This window comes from Stenella coeruleoalba, assembly GCF_951394435.1.
Source record: "Stenella coeruleoalba genome assembly, chromosome: 20".
NCBI lineage: Eukaryota > Metazoa > Chordata > Mammalia > Artiodactyla > Delphinidae > Stenella > Stenella coeruleoalba.
This window is the reverse complement of record NC_137166.1, coordinates 19,191,901-19,211,899: the sequence shown is the minus strand read 5'-3', so window position 1 is coordinate 19,211,899 and position 19,999 is coordinate 19,191,901. Positions and strand designations below refer to the sequence as shown.

General features: G+C 45.6%; 3 protein-coding genes across 4 annotated transcripts in view; 2 read left to right on the top strand and 1 right to left on the bottom strand.

Annotated features, from left to right (window-relative positions):
* The window catches only part of LOC307179120 (leucine-rich repeat-containing protein 36-like), a gene marked incomplete at its 5' end in the record, with an annotated part of 35,805 nt that extends 33,932 nt beyond the window's left edge, over positions 1-1,873 (top strand). The window contains one exon of the mRNA XM_079907894.1: positions 836-1,873. Within this exon, the coding sequence (XP_079764020.1) occupies positions 836-1,224 (389 nt within the window). The 3' untranslated portion in view covers positions 1,225-1,873. The remainder of the gene's footprint in view (positions 1-835) is intronic.
* A 2,304-nt stretch (positions 1,874-4,177) lies between these two features.
* LOC307178350 (leucine-rich repeat-containing protein 36-like) lies at positions 4,178-13,598 on the top strand. Of its 2 annotated transcripts, none has more exons than XM_079906456.1 (5): positions 4,178-4,860; positions 6,650-6,795; positions 7,585-7,708; positions 10,275-10,389; positions 11,687-13,598. In XM_079906456.1, the coding sequence occupies exons 1-5, from the start codon at positions 4,665-4,667 to the stop codon at positions 11,856-11,858; spliced, it is 753 nt and encodes a 250-aa protein (XP_079762582.1). In that variant the 5' UTR covers positions 4,178-4,664; the 3' UTR covers positions 11,859-13,598. The 2 variants fall into 2 exon arrangements, with proteins under 2 accessions (XP_079762582.1, XP_079762583.1); XM_079906457.1 differs by lacking the exon at positions 4,178-4,860 and adding an exon at positions 4,866-5,250.
* Positions 13,599-16,056: 2,458 nt separating this feature from the next.
* TPPP3 (tubulin polymerization promoting protein family member 3) lies at positions 16,057-19,661 on the bottom strand. The gene is made up of 4 exons (XM_079906455.1): positions 19,493-19,661; positions 16,991-17,184; positions 16,725-16,878; positions 16,057-16,607 (listed from the first exon to the last, which is right to left on the bottom strand). The coding sequence occupies exons 2-4, from the start codon at positions 17,176-17,178 to the stop codon at positions 16,419-16,421; spliced, it is 531 nt and encodes a 176-aa protein (XP_079762581.1). The 5' UTR covers positions 17,179-17,184; positions 19,493-19,661; the 3' UTR covers positions 16,057-16,418.
* Positions 19,662-19,999: the final 338 nt, after the last annotated feature.

The window sequence follows — 19,999 nt, the reverse complement described above, 5'->3', positions numbered from 1 at the left end:
AAGGAAGGGAGGGAATTTATAGACACAAATACAGATGGAATTGGTAGATTTAGTGGTTAGATCACATAGATGTTTTCTTTGATTGCCTCTCTTTTGCTCAGAGAAGTAAAGAGATCAGCAACTGAGAGTGAGGAGGGGGGAGAAGGTGTTGGAAGTTTGAGGAGAAGAGAGATGTGAAATAGTGATATCAAAGAATAGAAGAGTAGGACTTCCCTGGTGGTCCAGTGGCTAAGACTCCTCGCTCCTAATGCATGGGGCCCAGGTTTGATCCCTGGTCAGGGAACTAGATCCCACATGCCTCAACTAAAGATCCTGCATGCTGCAACTAAGACCCAGCGCAGCCAAATAAATAAATAAATAAACATTTTAAAAAATGAGAAAAGAATTTGGAAAAGAGTAGATACATGTATATGTAAAACTGAATCACTTTGCTGTACACCTGAAACCAATATAACATTGTTAATCAACTATACTCCAATATAAATTAAAATTAAAAAAAAGAATAGAAGAGTAAATTGATTAGAGTAATGTATTAGGATAGCCGGGCCCAGTTAAGATAGTGGTTATGAATTTAAAGTGAAAATGTTGGAAAGAGATATATGTTGTTCTCCAGTCACTTCCCACTGCTCTGCTGTAGGCTTGGAGTATGTGCACAGTTGGATTTAACCAGAGTTGGGGTTTTGTCAGGTGGAGGGAGAGAGAAAGGGTCCAGAAAGTTGAGGGTATATACTAGGGAGAGGTCATTATGACCCTTGGACTCCAGACAGGGTAAAGATGGAAGTAAGACATGAGAGAGTTGAAGAGCAGGTTCATCTCCTGCCCTGTTTCTTCACAGATCTGTATGCCACAACCCATTTCAACAGCGACCCTGCTCTGCTGGTGAATGTAGAGCAAAACTTATCCACCAGCCTCGGCGATTTAACACCAGCACATGGTTCTTTCCCAAACAACACCATCCTGGGAGACTCTCTGCGGACACTGCTGTTGCCTACTGGGAATTCAGAAAACAGAGAGAGTTTGACCAAGGGGTCATTAAGCCCATCGAGAAGAGGATTCAAACGGAAAGAAAATATCCTTGATACCCTGAATCCAAAACATGGTTTCAGAGATGCTACAGGCAGCGAGGCAAGTGTTGGCTTGTTTGTGCTTGTGCAAAATCACATCAGGTCCAAGAGCAGAATGGGGTTCTGTTTTGGTGGTGGTGCTTCAGATGAAAAGAGGTAGAAATTCAAAGGGATTTTCAGAGGCCAGTGGGTAATACTGCCAGGCCAAAGCCTGTGATTCTTTTGCCCTTGGGAAGGTCATTCCCCTTCTGCAGCATTTCCTCATTTATGTCACAGGGAGCAGGGTCCCTAATCTACTTCCAGAGCATAAACATGGTGGAGAAGTACATTGATAATAAGAAGTGGTGAACAGAGTTTACCACAGGAAGGAATGCAGAAGTTGCCAGGGCCTCAGGGTTGGCTGAAGAGTGATCTCTGTAGCATTGATGTTTATGATCCTATCATGTTTACACATTTGCTTTGGCTACAAATCACTAACTTGCTTGGGATCTTTCTTCTAAAAGCATTGCTTTCCTGTCCAGGAATTTAAATTATTCCAATTTTTTCCAAGATGAATTAGATTAAGAAGATGAATTAGATTTTCCAAGGGATTTTTAGCTGAGAATGAACAACAAATCAAGAGCCATTCCCACATATACAATATAATCATTTCATAAAATTGTAGTATGGTAGTTAGTGTTGTTCTTACTTAGTAACTAAGTTTTGTTGCTGCCGTTGCATACATCCCTCCATGGAGAATGCCTTCTTCTCTCCTCTCATCTGTTTGAATATTAATTTTTCTCCAGGCCCTACTTCCATCATGAAGCTTTCTTCTCATTAGTTAAAAGAACTATAGCTCTTGGGGCATGCTCTTCCCTTGAACCCATAATCTTTGTCATACGAATCATTTAATCATTTACTGCCTTGTGAGAAAGCAGGGGATTTGGTCAAAAACAACTATTTCTAGTCACTTATTTTTCAGTTGATGGAAATCTTTTTGCACATTGACATGGGTTTATAAGGGGGTTTTGTTGTTTCGTTGGTTGGTTTTTTTACCCTTTAAATACTTTCTATTCAGTTTTCAAAACTTTGGAGGTGGTTGTAATTTTTGTGCACCAAAGGGGGCAGTCTTGTAATACTTTTTTTGACTTTTTGGTCCTTTTTTTTTTCCATTTTCAGCCACTGATGCCTATTTTTCCAGACAAAGAGCACTGGTGTTAATGTATTTAGGGTGAAGGTACAGAAACACTTAGGATATTTGGGTGCTATATTAATAAGACGTGTTCTAGGAGATTTTTCCACCTCTATTTCATGTGATAGGATTGTTAAAATAGCAATTAAAATCTCAATGCACTTTTCTGGACTATCTTAAAAATTCCCATTTATTTTTCCTGTTAGATACTATATTTCTTTATATGAAAAGTTGTAAAAGACCTGTTTGAATATAAATATAAAAGAAATACACTGTTCAGTTTCTAGAAAGGTATAAATCAGAATAGCATTTAAAAAGTTATAACTTGAGGATATGGGGAGGGGGAAGGGTGAGCTGTGACAAAGCGAGAGAGAGGCATGGACATATATACACTACCAAACGTAAGGTAGATAGCTAGTGGGAAGCAGCCGCATAGCACAGGAATATCAGATCGGTGCTTTGTGACCGCCTGGAGGGGTGGGATAGGGAGGGTGGGAGGGAGGGAGACGCAAGAGGGAAGAGATATGGGAACATATGTATATGTATAACTGATTCACTTTGTTACAAAGCAGAAACTAACACACCATTGTAAAGCAATTATACCCTAATAAAGATGTTAAAAATAAATAAATAAATAAAAGTTATAAAAAATAATCCCATATAAAAAAACACACAAAATTAAACCAAACATGAATTTGTGAAAATTTATTTTTGACCAACTGACTTTAGAATCATAGACAAATTATAAAAATTAATTTTTAGGGCTTCCCTGGTGGCGCAGTGGTTGAGAGTCCGCCTGCCGATGCAGGGGACGCGGGTTCGTGCCCTGGTCTGGGAAGATCCCATATGCTGCGGAGCGGCTGGGCCCGTGAGCCATGGCCGCTGAGCCTGTGCGTCTGGACCAACAGGAGAGGCCACAAGAGCGAGAGGCCCGCGTACCACAAAAAAAAAAAAAAAAAAAAAAAAATTTTAAAAAGCCATGAGGCATGGCTTTTCAGCTTTTAATTTGCTGAAAATTAAAAGTAACAAAATTATTCCAAAGTTCATAAAAAAAATTATCCCCCACTCTCACTGCATTGTGATAAATGAAAGAAAATACGTAAAGGCATGTATGTGTTTCTAAGTTGTTCCATGATGCGTACACAGAATTACCAACACATGAAAAACCAATGACAGTAAATATCCATTTTTGACAAGATCCTCTCAAGTGGGCTTGTAGTGTAACCAGTTTTTCTATGACTTTTCTTCCTAATCAGATTGTTAACTTCTTAAGGACCTCATCTTTTACTTCTTCATATGTTCACAGTCCTTATGTAGAACTCTCCATGCACATGATCAGTGTTCAGTACAGATTTGTTGAATAAATGTTTATCCCATTTGTAATGCTTTTCCTTATTAATTATAGACCATCTGTGTGACTCAAGTCATAGGTATCACTGTCTGGTGTTCTGCTTCACAGTTGTCATATATGACAGCATTATCTAATTAATCATCTATAGTTTTAATATCAAAAGAGCCAAAGATTGAGAAATAATTTGGCTGTTTTTAATATATAACAGCTTTCTTGAAGTCCCTTGAGACCCTACAGAAAAGATTTGTAGATTGATTTGTCCAGTAAAATTCCCAATTGTTTTTTATTCATTCAGACATGACTAAATAAATAGACATATACATCATATCTGAATGAATAAACAATTGGGAGTTTCATTGGAGAGCTCTACCTATACATCTATATACATGAGATTCTTACTGAATAAAAAGTATCTTTAGTACTGGGTCCAACAATAACATTTAACATAACATTTAAAATGTTATGGGATATTTATGTTTATTATATATTAATATACTAAATATAAGCTTATGAGTTATGACTTTTATTAAATTACTCCCCATTTTATTTTATGATATATAATACCTTAAAAAATGTTCTGCAGTTTAATCTTTCCATATTACATAACATAATACATTGAGCCATAGACATAGGTGTTAAAACATTTTTTGTTTTCTTCTAAAAATCTCTACAGAAAATTATCATAGAAGATACTGTTACCTTTGAAATTATCCTTGTATATATTATTGTATTTGCCTTAGACATTAATATTTTATTCAAATCCAAACTGAAAGATGAAACCAACTTTCTTTTTTTTCTTTTTTTAATGTTAACACTTTTTTTTTTTTTTGTGGTATGCGGGCCTTTCACTGTTGTGGCCTCTCCCATTGCGGAGCACAGGCTCCAGACGTGCAGGCTCAGTGGCCATGGCTCACGGGCCCAGCCACTCCGCGGCATGTGGGATCTTCCCGGACCAGGGCACGAACCCGTGTCCCCTGCATCGGCAGGTGGACTCTCAACCACTGCGCCACCAGGGAAGCCCAATGTTAACACTTTAAATGTCTGGATTTTTACTTCCCTTATTGCATTAGAATGACAAATGGTTGGTTTTTTTGTTTTTTTTCTTGAGCCTCGCTCTAGTGACCTGGGCAGTTTGCATGGTTTGCCAGGAAACCACAGTCCCCCAATCTCTGCCAGAGCATCCCATGTGGCCACTGTCCTCAGACAGCTCCTGGAGCTTGTGGATAAGCACTGGAATGGTTCCGGCTCCCTCCTCCTCAACAAGAAGTTTCTGGGTAAGTGAGTGCATTCTCAGTTCCTGGAGAAGGGCTCAGACCTTGCTTCTGCTTCGTGTTTCTGCTCTATGTTCTGATAAAAGCCACTCAGTCCCCTTAACTTGCAGGGAAAATTGTTCTCATGATCACTTACCAAAATTTCTCAGCCACACAGTGATTGACAAACCTGCTTTTTTCTTATAATCTTCTTCTAACCTGTTGTTTGTTTGCTTGTTTGTTTTTGGCTGCACAGAACAGCTTGCAGGATCTTAATTCCCCGACCAGGGATCGAACCCCGGGCCCACTGCAGTGAAAGCACCGAGTCCTAACCACTGGACCTCTAGAGAATGCCCTTCCCTGTTTGTTTTTATCAGCACTCTTCCCTCATGTACCAATTGTCTTGTTCCTCCTGTAAGTTTTTCTTGACAGTCTTTGAGTGATGAGATATAAAATAGAGCATGGTCATGTTAATGATTACAAAAGGATTTAATGATCCTTGGGAAAGTGCCAACAATAAATACAACAGAAATTGGGTTTGATCATTAGAGTTCTGAGATGCCTGTTGAAATATTCGATTTGAAAAATATGATTCAAAAAACTCCAGTGACTAAATGATGTGGACTCTTTTTTAGGGCTTCTTTTTTAGGAACTTGGGAGAAAACAGTTATGCAAATATTGTCCCCATGTGTTTATTTGTTGTTTAATGTAAGAAGAATTCAAGGAACTATTGGTGGTGGTAAAAGTTTAAGTAAAAAACTAGAAACTTTAAAGTCGTTTGGGCTTAACTTTTCTTTTTTTTTAATTTCTTTTATTTATTTATTTTTGGCTGCGCTGGGTCTTCGTTGCTGTGCGCGGGCTTTCTCTAGTTGTGGTGAGTGGGGGCTACTCTTTGTTACAGTGTGAGGGCTTCTCATTGTGGTGGCTTCTCTTGTTGCGGAGCACGGGCTCTAGGCGCGCGGGCTTCAGTAGCTGTGGCTCACGGACTTAGTTGCTCCAAGGCATGTGGGATCTTCCCGGACCAGGGCTCAAACCCGTGTCCCCCTGCATTGGCAGGCAGATTCCTAACCACTGCGCCACCAGGGAAGCCCTCTTTTTTTCATTTCTAAAGGGATATACAGGAAAAGAAGTCTTAGCCCAGTTACTTTCCTTCCCACATTGATCCTTTGCTCTTGTTTTGTAGGAAATTATCCCCAGGAGCCACTCATCAGTGATTAGATAATAGCACAGAGCATGCACTCACGTGGGTCTGCTGTTGTTTCTCCATAGATGTGGGATATAATTTTTTTAATTAATTTTATTTATTTATTTATTTATTTTTGACTGCATTGCGTCTTCCTTGCTGCGTGCGTGCTTTCTCTAGTTGCAGTGAGCGGGGGCTACTCTTCGTTGCGGTGCATGGGCTTCTCATTGCGGTGGCTTCTCTTGTTGCGGAGCACAGGCTCTAGGCACGCGGGCTTCCGTAGTTGTGGCGTGTGGGCTCAGTTGTTGTAGCTCGCGGGCTCTAGAGCGCAGTCTCAGTAGTTGTGGCGCACGGTCTTCGTTGCTCCGTGGCATGTGGGAACTTCCCAGACCAGGGCTTGAACCCTTGTCCTCTGCATTGGCAGGCGGATTCTTAACCACTGCGCCACCAGGGAAGCCCATAATTTTTTATCTCCATCATGAAACATCTCTTACAGCCACTTACTAAATTCTTGAAAAAAGGGGATATTAGATTACCCTGTTTGTCCTACAGAGCTGGTAGTTATTGACCAGGAATTCTGTGCTTTAGCTTTTAAGATTGGCCCATGTGCCCAACCTGAATTTTTGGCAGGTCCTGCCCGAGATCTGCTTCTGACTTTGGTAGTCCCTGCTCCTTCTCAGCAGTGGTGTCACTCACGTCCTGAAGATACATCAAAAGCCTCCCACAAGAGGGAGATGGAACTGAAGAAGACGGGGCAGCTGGTCCCTAATGACATGGTATGCTGCTCTCAGCTTCTTTTCCTACTCTTCCTTTACTAGAAAAGGATGGGGCACAAGACTAGAACAGGTCTGTGCCATAAAGAACATCATCACCATGAGCATCTAGATGTTTCTGAACTGAAATATAGAAAAGTCAGTCTGTGCAAATCTGGAACACAAAACTTGCAGGGACAGCTTGGAGGTTTTGCAGGGATGACTCCCTAATCCTAGCCCTAATCCAAAAATTCTAAGGAAAGACTTGAAATGGAAAAAGAAAAAAAAAAAAAGGCCCTAGAATGAAAACATTTAGGACCATGTTCTTGAAGGTTATGGTTTGATTCAGATGAGGGAAGTTAGATGTCTCTGGGACTATCTTTCCTCCCTTCTGATGGAGAGCCCTAAACCAGGGGCCATTCCTAGAGTGTTAGGCTGCTGGCTCGGAAAGAAGGGACTCATATTCTTAGGCTTTTTTCCCCCCTTTTCTTAACATTAGAGGATTTTCAGGCATCCAGTTTAGTTTCTAGAAACTTTAGATAGGTGACTCAGATGCTGGCCACTTGTCAAAACAACCACTTGTTCTGCAAGAGTAGTGGATAACTCACAGGAAAGATTGTAATTGCATGTGATAAATTTGTTTGCTGCACTTGAGCTATGTTTACCGATGAATTAAAATTCTAGTGAGAAAGAGAGATGCTGACCTCCATTCAGTTTATCACTAAACAGAGGAAAGATTTTTTCAGTTTTCTAAAAGCAGTCCTCAGAATTTCAGATTCTTAATGTGTTTGTATTTTGTTTTCTAATCTAAAGGAAAGTTTGAAGCAAAAACTGGTCAGAGTGCTGGAGGAAAACCTTATTTTGTCAGAAAAAATCCAGCAATTGGAGGAAGGTGCTACCACCTCGATTGTGAGTGGGCACCAGTCCCACACTTATGGTAAGTTCAGGAAAGCAATGTGTGGTGCATCCCAAGACAACCGTTTGTTTATAGATGGCCCGTTTAATAAGCTTCGTCATCCAGAGCTCACATGGCTTCCTAAATGGAAACAACCATCTAGCTTCAGAGTTGTAATGCAGGTGACTTGAGTTACCAGAGTAAAAGAGTTTACTCTTTTATCAGTGTAAAGCATTTACAAATGTGTTATTATTGTCATTATTTTTGAGAAGGACACTTGTTTTTTCTGATTATAGCAGAAGATCGTGTTCTTTACAGAAAGTTTGAAAAATATAAGGAAAATATAATCTCACTACCCAGAAATAACTACAATTAGTGTTTTTGGTATATTTTCTTTCACCATATGCCTATACATATATTTAACTCAGAATTAAAATTTGTGCCTTGATTTTTAAAAACTAATTTATGTACAACAAAATACACACATTTTAAGTTTGATGAGTTTTGACAGATATATATATTCATTTAACTCCATCCCAGTCAAAATACAGAACACTTCTGTACTCTAGAAGGTTTGACCCTTGTGCACTCAGTTCCCGCTACTCTCTACCCTAGGCAATTGATTTCTACAACCTAATGTTATTAATTTAATAGCACAGGCATTTCCTATAATGTTACACGAATATACCATATTTCTCTATTCAGTCCTCTATATAGTTGTTTTTAATGTTAGCTATTATAAATAAAGCTGCCACTTTTATATTATAAATAATTCTAATTCTAAGAATTTCCAAACATTCGAAAGACCTGAAATAGAAGAAAAGACCCTAGAGTGAAAATGCTTCTCTAAGATTCTCTTTCTTCTCTTCTGATGGAGCTAAGAGTCCTAATATTTATGCTGTGATAAATAATGCAGCTATTAATATCTGTGTATATAAATCTTTGTGTACATTTTAGACTATTTTCCTAGCAGACATTCCTAGAAGTAGAATTAGTGGGTCAAAAGATGTGGACATTTTTGAGGTTTACACACATCATGAGGTTACACACATCATTCCCAAGAAAGATGGTTTCAGTTTACACTCATATCGGCAGTAAGTATGTATTTGAATGCCTTTTCATTTCACCCTTGCCAACACTGGGTATTATATTTTTTTGCCATTATGATAAGTGAAAAATAATATCCCATTGAATTCTTGATTTGTACTACTTTATTATTAGTATAGTTTAGGTATATAAAGTCTACCTCGACTTTAAGCTTCTAGCTCAGCACCCACAAACAAACATTATGGGTATTTGGATTTTGATTTGGAAATCAGCATTGAATTTCCAGAGTTGAATCTCATCACTATCTGATATTCATAAGCCTGAATAATCAAGACATCATTCTCCACTTACCTGCACTGAAAATAAATAGGTGTTTATTCACTAGATACCTACTTTCTTTTTTTTTAAATAAATTTATTTATTTAATTTATTTATTTTTGGCTGCGTTGGGTGTCCGTTGCTGCGCGCGGGCTTTTCTCTAGTTGCGGCAAGCGGGGGCTACTTTTCGTTGAGGCGTGCGGACTTATTGCAGTGGCTTCTCATGTTGCGCAACACGGGCTCTAGGCACGCGGGCTTCAGTAGTTGTGGCTCGCAGGCTCTAGAGCACAGGCTCAGTAGCTGTGGCGCACGGACTTAGTTGCTCCGTGGCATGTGGGATCTTCCCAGACCAGGGCTCGAACCCATGTCCCCTGCATTGACAGGCGGGTTCTTAACCACTGCGCCACCAGGGAAGCCCTAGATACCTATTTTCAATCAGCCATGAGACCCAGTTCTCTATTTTGGATTACTGGTGATAAATACAGCTGTTGCAGCCCTGATTTCCACCTTCCAGAACCTTGCTACTCAAAATGTGAGCCACACATCGCAACATTAGCATCACCTGGGAGCTTGTTAGACCTATAGAACATCTGGCCTCACCTCAGACCTACTGAATTAGAATCTGTTTTCTAAAAAGATCCCCAGGTGAAGCATATTAAAGTTTAAGTACTGTTCTAGAAGACTGACTTGCTTAGGACCAGAGTTCCTGTGCTTTTACCTACTTTATTTTTGCAGGCAGTGGCAACATATTTGGAAAGCTAGATATGCCTTGGCCACAAATCCAGTTTCTGAAAGCACTCATTGAGCTACTGTCATGTGCCTGACACAGTTCTAGATGTTTTCACATATTCCGTACAGAGTGAAGGACATACATTCATGAACTAAAATGGAGAATACAAGGAGACCAAATATGCGTTGACTGCCTATGCTATGTGAGCACAGATGTCTCACTGACTCCTTATAACAGTGCTACCCGGCAGGGTTACTAGCTCTAGTGAAACTCACCAAAATGAACTAACGTGCAAGATTAAGTGGTTGAATTTTAATTCAGATATGTCTGTTGTGAAACCCTATATTCTTGCCACTATATCTGCTGTTTCCAAGGGAGGGAATGATGAATGGAGGGTGGAGGTGGGTGCAGTGGGGCCCCCAACTCTTCAAGATGTCTCCCTGATCACTCAAGCTCTGCTCAAAGACTAGCCGCTTGGAATCCTCTCACCCCTGGCTACTGTAACCTTTGTAGATGATCTTCTGCACAAAAACCAACAGCTGAACATGCAGGTGGCTTGCCTGAACCAGGAGCTTGCCCAGCTGAAAAAGCTGGAGGAGATAGTGGCCCTTCTCCACGAAAGTCAGAGGTAGGACTGGGTCCATCTAGCTGACTTCTGGAAGCAGATATTTACTTTCCTTTATCTCCTTTGTTTTACTTGGCAAGTTAATATCTATATACTTTTCAAATTAACTCTAGTCTGTGTGCAAACCACCTGTGTCCAGGCCAGTTTGCTCAGGGATCAAAATACTGCTTTCCAGAGCACACCAGTTTCTGATTCAGCAGATCTGGGTTGGGAACTGAGAATTTGCATTTCTAGTAAGTTTCCAGGTGATGCTCTTGCTTCTGGCCTAGGGACCACACTTTGAGAACATTAAGATACATATCTTTAGTGATGCTATATTTTAGAGTAACTTGAAATAATTCTTCTGTGTGTTGTTAAACCATCAATTCAATATACAGGTTCAATTCATTTCATTTTGTTTGATTCATAGGGAATATTTTTATTATTTTGATTTAATCTTGTGTATAATTAATGTAAAACTTACATGGTCCCAAAGTCAGATCCACAAAATCAGATAAATTCAGACAAATCTAGCTTCCTTACCTGTCTCCTCTATCCTTTCCTTCCTTCCCACTAGCCTTCCATTGCAGGTGTGGGTGTGTATTTGTGTTCCCCCTCTATTATATAAAAAGAGGCATAATGTTGCTTTAACATTTTATCTAGAAATCATTTCACAGTGGTGTATAGAGTTAGTTCTCACTCTTTTTATACATGCATAGGACTCCACTGTGTGTGTATTTAATTAGTCCTCTACTGATGGACATTACAGTATCTTGCTGTTGCAGATAGTGTTGCAGTGAATAGCATTGTGCATGCATCTTTTTTGGTGGGGAGGGGCAGTCTCTGATAGCTTCCAACATTACATGGTAATACAGAGTCCAAGAATACAGTCATGACTAGCACCATGAGTTTAATTGCAGAGGCAGGATAGATTAGAAGAAGTAGAAATTAAGATTTGGGGATAGAAATTGGAGGTCTGGTCAGGTGCTAGTCTCCCCGTGCGTCTACTTACTTCATCAGGAAAGTGCTTTGGAAAGATCAGAACAATCACTATATAAAATGTGAACTATGTTATTGCTACAGTCAGTCTGGAACATAAACAGAACTGCAATGAATAAATAAACTGTCTGCCTGCTTTTAAAATAACCAACTCATAAATCAGACAGTTCTTTCTATTTAAAGATGTTACTTCATTTTACATTTATTTTTTAATTTTTATTTATTTATTTTTTTACATTTATCTTTAGCAAACATTTCAGGTCAGAATGGCAACTACTTTGCTTTTATGACTTCATGACTGTCTTTTTCCCCCATGCCTCAGATCCCTGGTGGTAACTAATGAGTATCTGCTGCAGCAGCTGACTAAAGAGCAAAAAGGTTATTCTGGGAAAGCACTCCTGCCTCCTGAGAAGAGTCATCATTTGGGGAGATCATCGCCCTTTGGGAAAAGCACTCTGTCTTCCTCCTCACCAGTGGCACATGATACGGGTTAGTATCTAATACAGAGTGTTTCAGACTCTGTCCCAGAGCCTAGTCTATGGAGCTAGCACTGCACACCTTTTTTGCAGCTTCCCTTTCAGCCCCAGGGGGTTCTCAGTGTCATTGCCACTAGTATGGTGGTATTCACTCACAAGATTAAGAAAAAAATCTTATTTTAATTAGACTATGTTGGTCCTTTTTATTTCTTTTTATCTCCTCCCATCAAGTCGTTCTTTCCTTCTGCCCACATAAATAGTTGGCACTTAGTCCTAGGCATCATATCACATAGAAACGTTTGGCTGAAAATGTCAAAAAGAAAAGAACACTAGACATTTTTCCCAAGTGTCAGTTGAAACTGTGTAGTAGGAAGTTTAAAAAGAATATCCATGGCCAGGTATGTTTTGTGTTAGCAGAAATTTTGGAGAACCTCTATTGATCAGTTCATCAAACGTGTTTTGGGTTTTCTCCCACCATAGTGAAAAGGTGACAAGGTCCGGTGTCTTCCTGGAGCAGCCAACGGTTTAGTTGTGTGATGGAGCTCAAAGCTTGCCATTGGTACCAAACAGGCCTAAATAAAAGCCTAGAGAGATCCTGGAAAGACAGACAGAGTAGGTAATTCCTACTCTGGAGAATTGGAGAAGGCATCAGTGAGGACTTGTTTGAGTGGAAGCTTGGCAGAATGAGTACAATGGTACCAGGTAGAGGGGTTGCAGAGCCTCCTAGGCCAAGAGTACAGAGTAGGAGAGTCAGGCCCCCAGAGGGATCACCGGGCAGGGAAGATGTAGGCCATGGTGCTATGACAGTATATAACTGGGGGACCTGTCCTAGCCTGGGAGGGAGGTGTGATATCAGGAAAATGTCCCCTATAGAAATGATCTTTCAACCAAGACCTGAAGAATTGAATAGGAGGTCACCAGGCGAAGCATAGGATTGAGGGCAGAGGCAGTGGGGAGAGCTGCAGAGAGAAATAGCATAAGCAATGGCCATGAAATGGGAAGGAACATGGTTCATTCAGGGAATGGAGGGCCTGAGAGGAGATACACAGGAGCTAGGTCGCATGGCTCCCAAAAGATTTTAGATTGGGAAGGCAGTCTACTCTATAAGAAGAGTAGATTGACCTCCGGCCATGTGGAGTGGACCAGAGAGGAGCTAGAGAGATAAGAGAGAAGGCTAGTGCAGTCCAGACCAGAGGTGTGGCTTCTGAAAGTTAGCTTTGGGCTCAGCATCCACTTTACATGTCAGTACCTTGTATTTCAGACTGAGGATCAATCTTTTCTTTAATCCTGATTGATTAGGCATCAATGGGAAAAGATAATGCAAGTGGCTCTAGGTATGTCTCTACTTCAAGGTTGCACAAGTAGCTAATGTTGCCAGAGAGCTTTACAGGGCAAAGGACTGTTTAACCTAATGTCATATGGTACTTCTCTTCATCTTCAGGGTCATGTCAGAGAGAGAGGCAGGTGGAAAGATTAGGCACTTATTTGCTCCCCTGACCCAGGTGCTGTGCAGGGAAGGAGAGCTATTGCTGTAATAATGAGACATGAAGATCACAACTAAGATCACACATCTCTAAGTTATAAATAAAATCTACAGATCTCTCAATTTTATGTAGGTTCCCAAAAGGAGCATGCACAGAGGAGCCATAAGTTTCTTTGAGCTGCATGGCTCTGAGGGAGCTAGAGTCAGCTCGTTTTCTCTGGAAGTGTCAGTAAGAACAGCCCCCCTCCTCGCTCTCATGGGCCTGTCTTGGCCCCATTGAGAGGCCTCCAAAGAGCCTAAGCCTTGCCCAGGTAGGGTCGCCTTAGCTAGTAGCCTCATAGCCCTGTGTTGTCATATTTCACCATCCCAGCCCAGTGCACAGGCCAACTTACTGGACAGCCGATGGGGGCTAGGGGAGGTGGGGGCAGGGATAACGGACTTCTTTCTACAACCCAGCCCTCGCTTCCTTCTCCTATGAATCTCCTATGAATGCTAGCCCAGAACCTATTCAGGGTACCTCTAAGGAGAAGCAAAGAGCCTGACCCAGACTAAGTCACCTTCCACTCTATTTTCTATTGTCACTGAAAGTGGCTGGTCCTACCCTAGGCCAGGCCCCTCTCTAGGGTTGCTGGCCACTCATGCAGAGGTCAACTGTGTTTCTGATTTTCACTGTGTGGCCCTTGGTCCAGAGGGCAGGGGTAGGGATTGGTGGCATCAAGGGAAGGGCCAAAGAGCTGTTGCCCTATGGAGCTAAGTGGGCTCAACATGGAGTGGGGGAAGACCCCTGAAGCAAGTAGAAAATAAGTGGACAAGAATTCCTCACCCTGGGCCTGGCACTATTAGGAGAAAGAAGGAAACAAGGCTGGGATGGAAAACAGGTCCTCAGGGAAGTTCTCCAAAAGGAGAGGCAGGGCCCCTATGAGGTTTGGTCTTCCCGCCAGTTATACATAGAGGGTTTTAATGGCTCCATCCCACAGATCCTAACTTCTCTTCCTTGCCCAACTGGCTTTGCTAGCAAGGGTACCCAAAGCTTTCCACTATGAGGAGGCTATGGGGAGATGGAGCAGTGATAACTGAAGTGGCATTGTTTGGTCAGTTCCTGCCATGAACCAGATTCTGCTAGACTAAGGGTCTTCCTGGCTCTGGGTGGGCCTTGATTTCCCTCAGGCTCCATAACTTTTAAAGAAGAGGGGGCTTTACTCCTACAAGGTGGAGTTTCGGGACTCCGCCAGTTCTCTCTCTGGGCTCCTCTAAGCCACACTGCCAATCATAGGAAGAGCCAAACTGCTGCTCCCATACGCACTGGATGGTAATCTCACCGGCAGCTTAAAAGCTTAATAACCTGGACCAGGCCAATTTGCAGGATTTGGGTTTCTCTCCTATTATGCTAATTTAAGTAAGCTTGCAATTTAAACCAATTCCCCAGGGCTGGAGGAAGTATTCCTCTTACTGTATCCTGGTGGCAGAGGTAGAGCTGTCTGAAACTCTTCCCTGAGCAATGCAAGGTCAGCGGAGTCAGGAGGATCCCACAACTGTCAGCCATTAGGCAAGGCTCTGCTGTGACCAGGTGATGATCTCTGCTCTCTAATTCTCACCTCACCCCCCAGCGTCTCTGTTCCAAGCCACACTACCACTCTTTACGCTCGCTCCAAGTGACTTTGGGCTCAAGGGACTCCGGGGCCACCTGGGGCAAGAACATCCTAGAACAGCCCGAGGGAGAGGGAATAAACAGTTGTGCTGCTTTGCTTTATTATCTGGGTCAAGAAAAAATATTTGTGAATGTGTGCCTTTTAAGCCTTTTCTAGCACTCTTAGGGACTCTGGGCAGTCCCTGAGTTCCATCCAGCCCACTTGTCAGCAGGAAGGAGGGAGAGTTGGCCCCAAAGCCTTAGACTTGGGAATAACTCTGGCCTAACACTGAGAACCTCAGAGGGGAGAAAAGGTTGATCTGAAAGCTCCCAGGAGTTCTCAGGATCAGAGAGAGGACCCCCTCCCCGCCACCGCCCTGCAACGTGGGATGATGAACAGATGGGAGGGAATCAGCAAGAAGAGGCCCCTTCACTGTTGGACACCCTGCTCACCTGTCAAAGGCTGATGTTGGGTGCCAAGTTCTATTGCTGGCCATCCAGCCTCACTTTTGGAAATCAGCGTTGGGGCTTGCTGTGTTAGAAACAGCCTGGCCAGGGAGGCAAGAGGCATGGTTCTGGCCTCTATTCTGCAAAAGCCCTTTCACCCTCTGGGCCTGAGTTTCCTCAGCTATAAAATTGGGAGTTGAACTGTCTACTGTCTGCTGTCTTGCATTTTCTGATATTCTGAGATGCAGCCCAGAATGACTCACCTTGGTAGCCCTCTGGAGTGGAGGCCTGTCAGCAAGCTTAGAGCTGAGGCCTGGCACTGGGCCCCACCAATGCTTAGCCCAATCTGAGTTTGCTGTCTCATCGCCCCCACCTGCTGTGAAAGCCGAGAGGCCAAGACTGAGGCCCTAATTGCGGGAAGATAGCCATGATGTCAGAACTCTAGGTCAGGGCTGAGGTAAAAGGCTTTTGATTTTCCTATAGAGCATCCTCATTCAGCCTGGCCCTGTGCTAATGGAAGGGGCCTGGTGTGTGTCTTTTTCTGGGCAGGGATGCCAGTGGAAGAATCAGCAGAGTGCGACTTGGAAGGGGTTGATGACAGAGGGGTCGTGGGGTGTGAATGTCATTACCCTTGTTGTCATATACCTGACCAGGCCATATTGGTACAAAAGGTGGCTTTATTGAGGTCCGGGTAAGAATTAGGCACTTGGCCAGAGCAGCAGCTTAAATATGAGGCAAGCAGGCAGGGGTTAGCCATGCCCGGGGCGAGGTTGGGGTGGTGAGGCTATAGGCACAGACTCTCCTCAGACAGACAGAAGTCGAGGGGGAAAGAAAAAGGGGAAGGGGATGCAGAGCAATCTGGGTCAGAGGTCTGGTGGGCTGACCCCACAGGGCTGGGCAGGAAGCGCTGGGCGGCAGATCCAGCAAGGAGGGGACCGGGCTCTCTTGCTCCACATGCCCCTTAGGCGCAGGCCTGAGCCTCTGGCAGGGGCAGCCGTGCTAGGGGGGGCCTTCCCAGGCCTCACTTCTTCACCTTGGCATCATAGGTACCTGCATTCTTGTAGGCACTCACATAGCCACTGTCATCCAGGATGTCCTGCCGCCCAGCAATGCCCTTGCCCTTGCCGCTCTCATCGAAGCGTTCCTTGTGGGAGCCCGTGTACTTGCTGGTGTCAGTCAGGCGTTCCACAGCACCCCCTGTTTTTGCTTTCTGTTTGGACAGAGTTCCCCCAGGGGTACCTGGTTAGGGAGCCCAGCCCTTCCAACCCCAGCCAAGATTCCCCATACCCCCCCCTCAGTGGCCAGCCGAGACCATCAGGGCACTTACAGTAACACCCACATTGGCTGGTTCCTTGCCTGCCACCAGCTGGCAGATGGCATCAAAGGCCTCCTCCTTGCTCTTCCCCTTGAATCGCTTGGGTGCCAGCTCTTCTAGGGCCTTCTTGAACTCCTCATAGTTGATGACCCGGGCAGACTTCCCCCTGCCAGATATGTGGACACCATGAGTTTTCCCCCTTCTCCACATCCTCCCTGGTTCCAGCCCCCCAATTCCCCTTCTGGGAACATCAGAAGCAGGGAATGCCTGGGGCTCACTTGACTTTGGAGAAGACGATGTCGACATCGGTCCCTGTCACAGCCTTTCCGTCAGCCACCTTGCAGTCCTTGCACAGCTTGGCCCAGTTCTTGCCATTCAGCTCGTGCCCACTGGCCTTGGGATCACCATGGATGGCAAACTTGCGGAAGCTTTCCTCCAGCCCAGCCACATCTGTGCTCGCTGCCATGCCACCCTGTTAGGGACCCACCTTGGTCACCTCCTAGCCAAGCTCTCCCCACCACCCCCCAAGGCACAGAGCATCACTGCCTCTACCTCAAAACCTGCAAGGCTGAAGTTGCAGGCACTTCTGCCACATACCCTCAGAGCTGGAGATGGAGCTGCCTGCAGAAAGGGGCCAGTACTCAAATGTCTGACTGGGCCCCAGAGCCGTGAGGAAGAGCCCCGAGAGGAAAGGTCCTGTCACTTAATGCCAGCCTGGCTCAGAGTAGAGTTCAGAAGATGAAATCATGATGCTCGCACCAGGCTGGGAACAGAGTAGCACTGTCCAGAAAAACTGTGAGAGCAGCAGCTGGGGCCATGGCTTTGTCTGGCCCTGGCACAAGGCCTGCTTGGGTGGAAGTCAGGGTGGCAGAGCGGGCCCCCTCCCTGGGAGTTCCATGCCAGGCTGGGTCAGGACCAGGCCAGGCTGCTGCTTGGGCAGGTATTTAGTGAGGACAGTGTCTCTCTCAGGGTCATGAGTACCCCGCAAGACCCAGCCCAGGCTGAGAAGGGAGCCAGAGCACAGGCAGGGGTGCAGCTGGCCCAGCTGGGACCTTGTTACTATTTGCTATTAAACAAAAACATGAGGGAAGGGGAACTTGGGGCTGCCCTGGCCACAGTTTGTGAAGCCTGGAGACAGTTGCTAAGGGAGGGTGGTACTGCTTGGAGAATGTTGCTAAGGGCAGGATGGTGTCAGGGCAGCTCAGGGAGAAGCTCCCAGTGCTGCTGGGCTGGGCTGGGCTGGAGAATGGGCTTACGGGTGGGGCACAGCAGCACTCCCAGCACCTGGGGCACAACCGTGGCTTCCTGGCCCCTTTCCAGCCATTGGGGCTGTAACGTCCCAATTTGTGGAGTTTAGGACGAGCAGGAGATTGAGGGGCTAGCCTGAGTGGGGGTTGTAGAGTTATGAGCCCCTAGAGGCATGACGGCAAGTGAGACCGTGGCCTTGGCCCTGTAATCCTCACACCTACGCTCTGCGCTGAAGCACACTTCCCCAATGTCTACACCTTCAGCCCTCTATGGAGGCCTCCTGGCCACACCCTGAGCACCACCACACTAGTCCACACTCTCACAGCTGTGTGCACTTAGCCCTGGCCCTCCATACCTTCGGCCTTAGTCCCACTGACCACACCCCTTAACCTGGTACTCAGACCTCCCTGACCACACTAGCCCTGAAGTGCCCCCCCACACCCCTTACTGCAGTCCCCTGACCACACCCACAGACCTGGGACAAAGGGCCCCGGGCCATTCCCTCAGCATGCACGCCCCACACATATACTAACAGCCCTGTACTGAGGCCCCCCAGTAATAACCCTCAGCCCTGCACTAAAGGGTCTTCCCCACACTTGCCCACAGTACCCACTGCAGTCCCCAACCACACCCTCAGCTCTGCACTGAAACTCCCTCCATGTAACACAGCCTGGTACTGAGGCCTCCCTGACCACACCCTCAGCCCTGCACTGCAGCCACTTCCATCCATACACGGGAAGCCCTGGGACTGGGTCCCCCGTTCACACACCCACAGGCTTTACTGAGACCCCTAACCAGAGCCTCACAACTCACCCTCTCTCCATACATCTGCAGCCCCTGACCACACCCTCAGTTGTGTCCTCAGCAACTATCTTCCACCTCTCCCTTTTATAATAGAGCCTCCAGTGACCACAGCCTGGAGCCTGCCTGCCTACCCGCCTTCCACTACCACTGGCCTTAACACTGAAAACCCTCCCCGGGTCACCACACTCACCCATCCCTAAGTTGCAGTTTCTGGAACTGGGATCACCCACAGCCCCTACACTGCAGCAACTCGGTGGGTCCAGAATCCCTTTCAAACAGCACTCCCCTTCCCTCTCCCTACACTGCAATCTCCCACCAGCAATCTGAAGGAGACCCGCACTTTGTTCACCAAGGGTAAAGTCTGGGGGAGCTTGAGTGCCACAGGATGCTTGTTCCAGGGGCCTAGCAGGACCCTGCACCTGTGCTCACTTCTGTCTGTGAGAAGATGGATTCTTGGTAATTTCAGGCTGATCAGGTGGTGCCAAGTCACAGGCCCCGGTCCCAGGGGTCTGCAGGCCACGCTCGCTCCCGCTGGGACAGCTGGAGTAATCAGTCAGCAAGGAGTTGGGGGTGGGGGGTGGAACGTTTGGGCCCAGGGCAGGACCACTCAGCTGGTGTCCTCAACTCGGTACCATCCAGGGTTGGGACCCCTCCCAGGCCGCTCCCACCCCACCCCCTTCTTATCGTGCAGGATATTGATTAGAGTGGTCGGCGCCGGGGTCTCCTACCGGCTTCTCCCTCGTGGCTGTTCCTGCAGTGCACGTTCGATGGACAGAAAGAAAGACGCAAGAATGGACCGATGGACGCAGGAGACTAGGCGGCTCCGCAGCTCTGCTCCCTGCCGGCTCTGGGGCGGGACTGCAGGCCGGGCGGTTCCGCCGTATTATTCCCTTGTTTCTCGGTCTCCATAGAGACGGCGAGTCCCACCCCCGGGGCTGTCTCGGCGGGAGAGTGACCAAGGTCACGCTGGCTCCACCTACCCGACCCCGCCCTCTCCGCTCTCCGCGGGGGCGGAGCTGCTGCGATAGTCTCATCCCGCTGCATCTGTGGCTGGGGTGACCAGACCTGAAGTTCAAAGCTGATCCCTGCCTCCAGGGGAGATCCAACTTCCCAGAGCAGCAACCGAAGGCCTTTGGCGGGGGGCGGGGGGGGGGGGGGCCGCGGCGTGCAGAGGAGTGGGAAGGTCCCTTCCCTTAGTGACAGTGGGGTCTAAAGCTGGCTCAAGACCACAGCTC

Bases quoted from the DNA above. Each gene is read 5' to 3' on its own strand.
- LOC307178350 (XM_079906456.1), top strand. From the start codon at position 4,665: ATGGTTGGTTTTTTTGTTTTTTTTCTTGAGCCTCGCTCTAGTGACCTG. The intron at 4,861-6,649 runs GTAAGTGAGTGC...AATTTTTGGCAG, and splicing joins CCTCAACAAGAAGTTTCTGG to GTCCTGCCCGAGATCTGCTT. The intron at 7,709-10,274 runs GTAAGTTCAGGA...TAACCTTTGTAG, and splicing joins GCACCAGTCCCACACTTATG to ATGATCTTCTGCACAAAAAC.
- TPPP3 (XM_079906455.1), bottom strand. From the start codon at position 17,178: ATGGCAGCGAGCACAGATGTGGCTGGGCTGGAGGAAAGCTTCCGCAAG. The intron at 16,879-16,990 runs GTGAGCCCCAGG...CATATCTGGCAG, and splicing joins ATCGTCTTCTCCAAAGTCAA to GGGGAAGTCTGCCCGGGTCA. The intron at 16,608-16,724 runs GTAAGTGCCCTG...CTGTCCAAACAG, and splicing joins CAGCCAATGTGGGTGTTACT to AAAGCAAAAACAGGGGGTGC.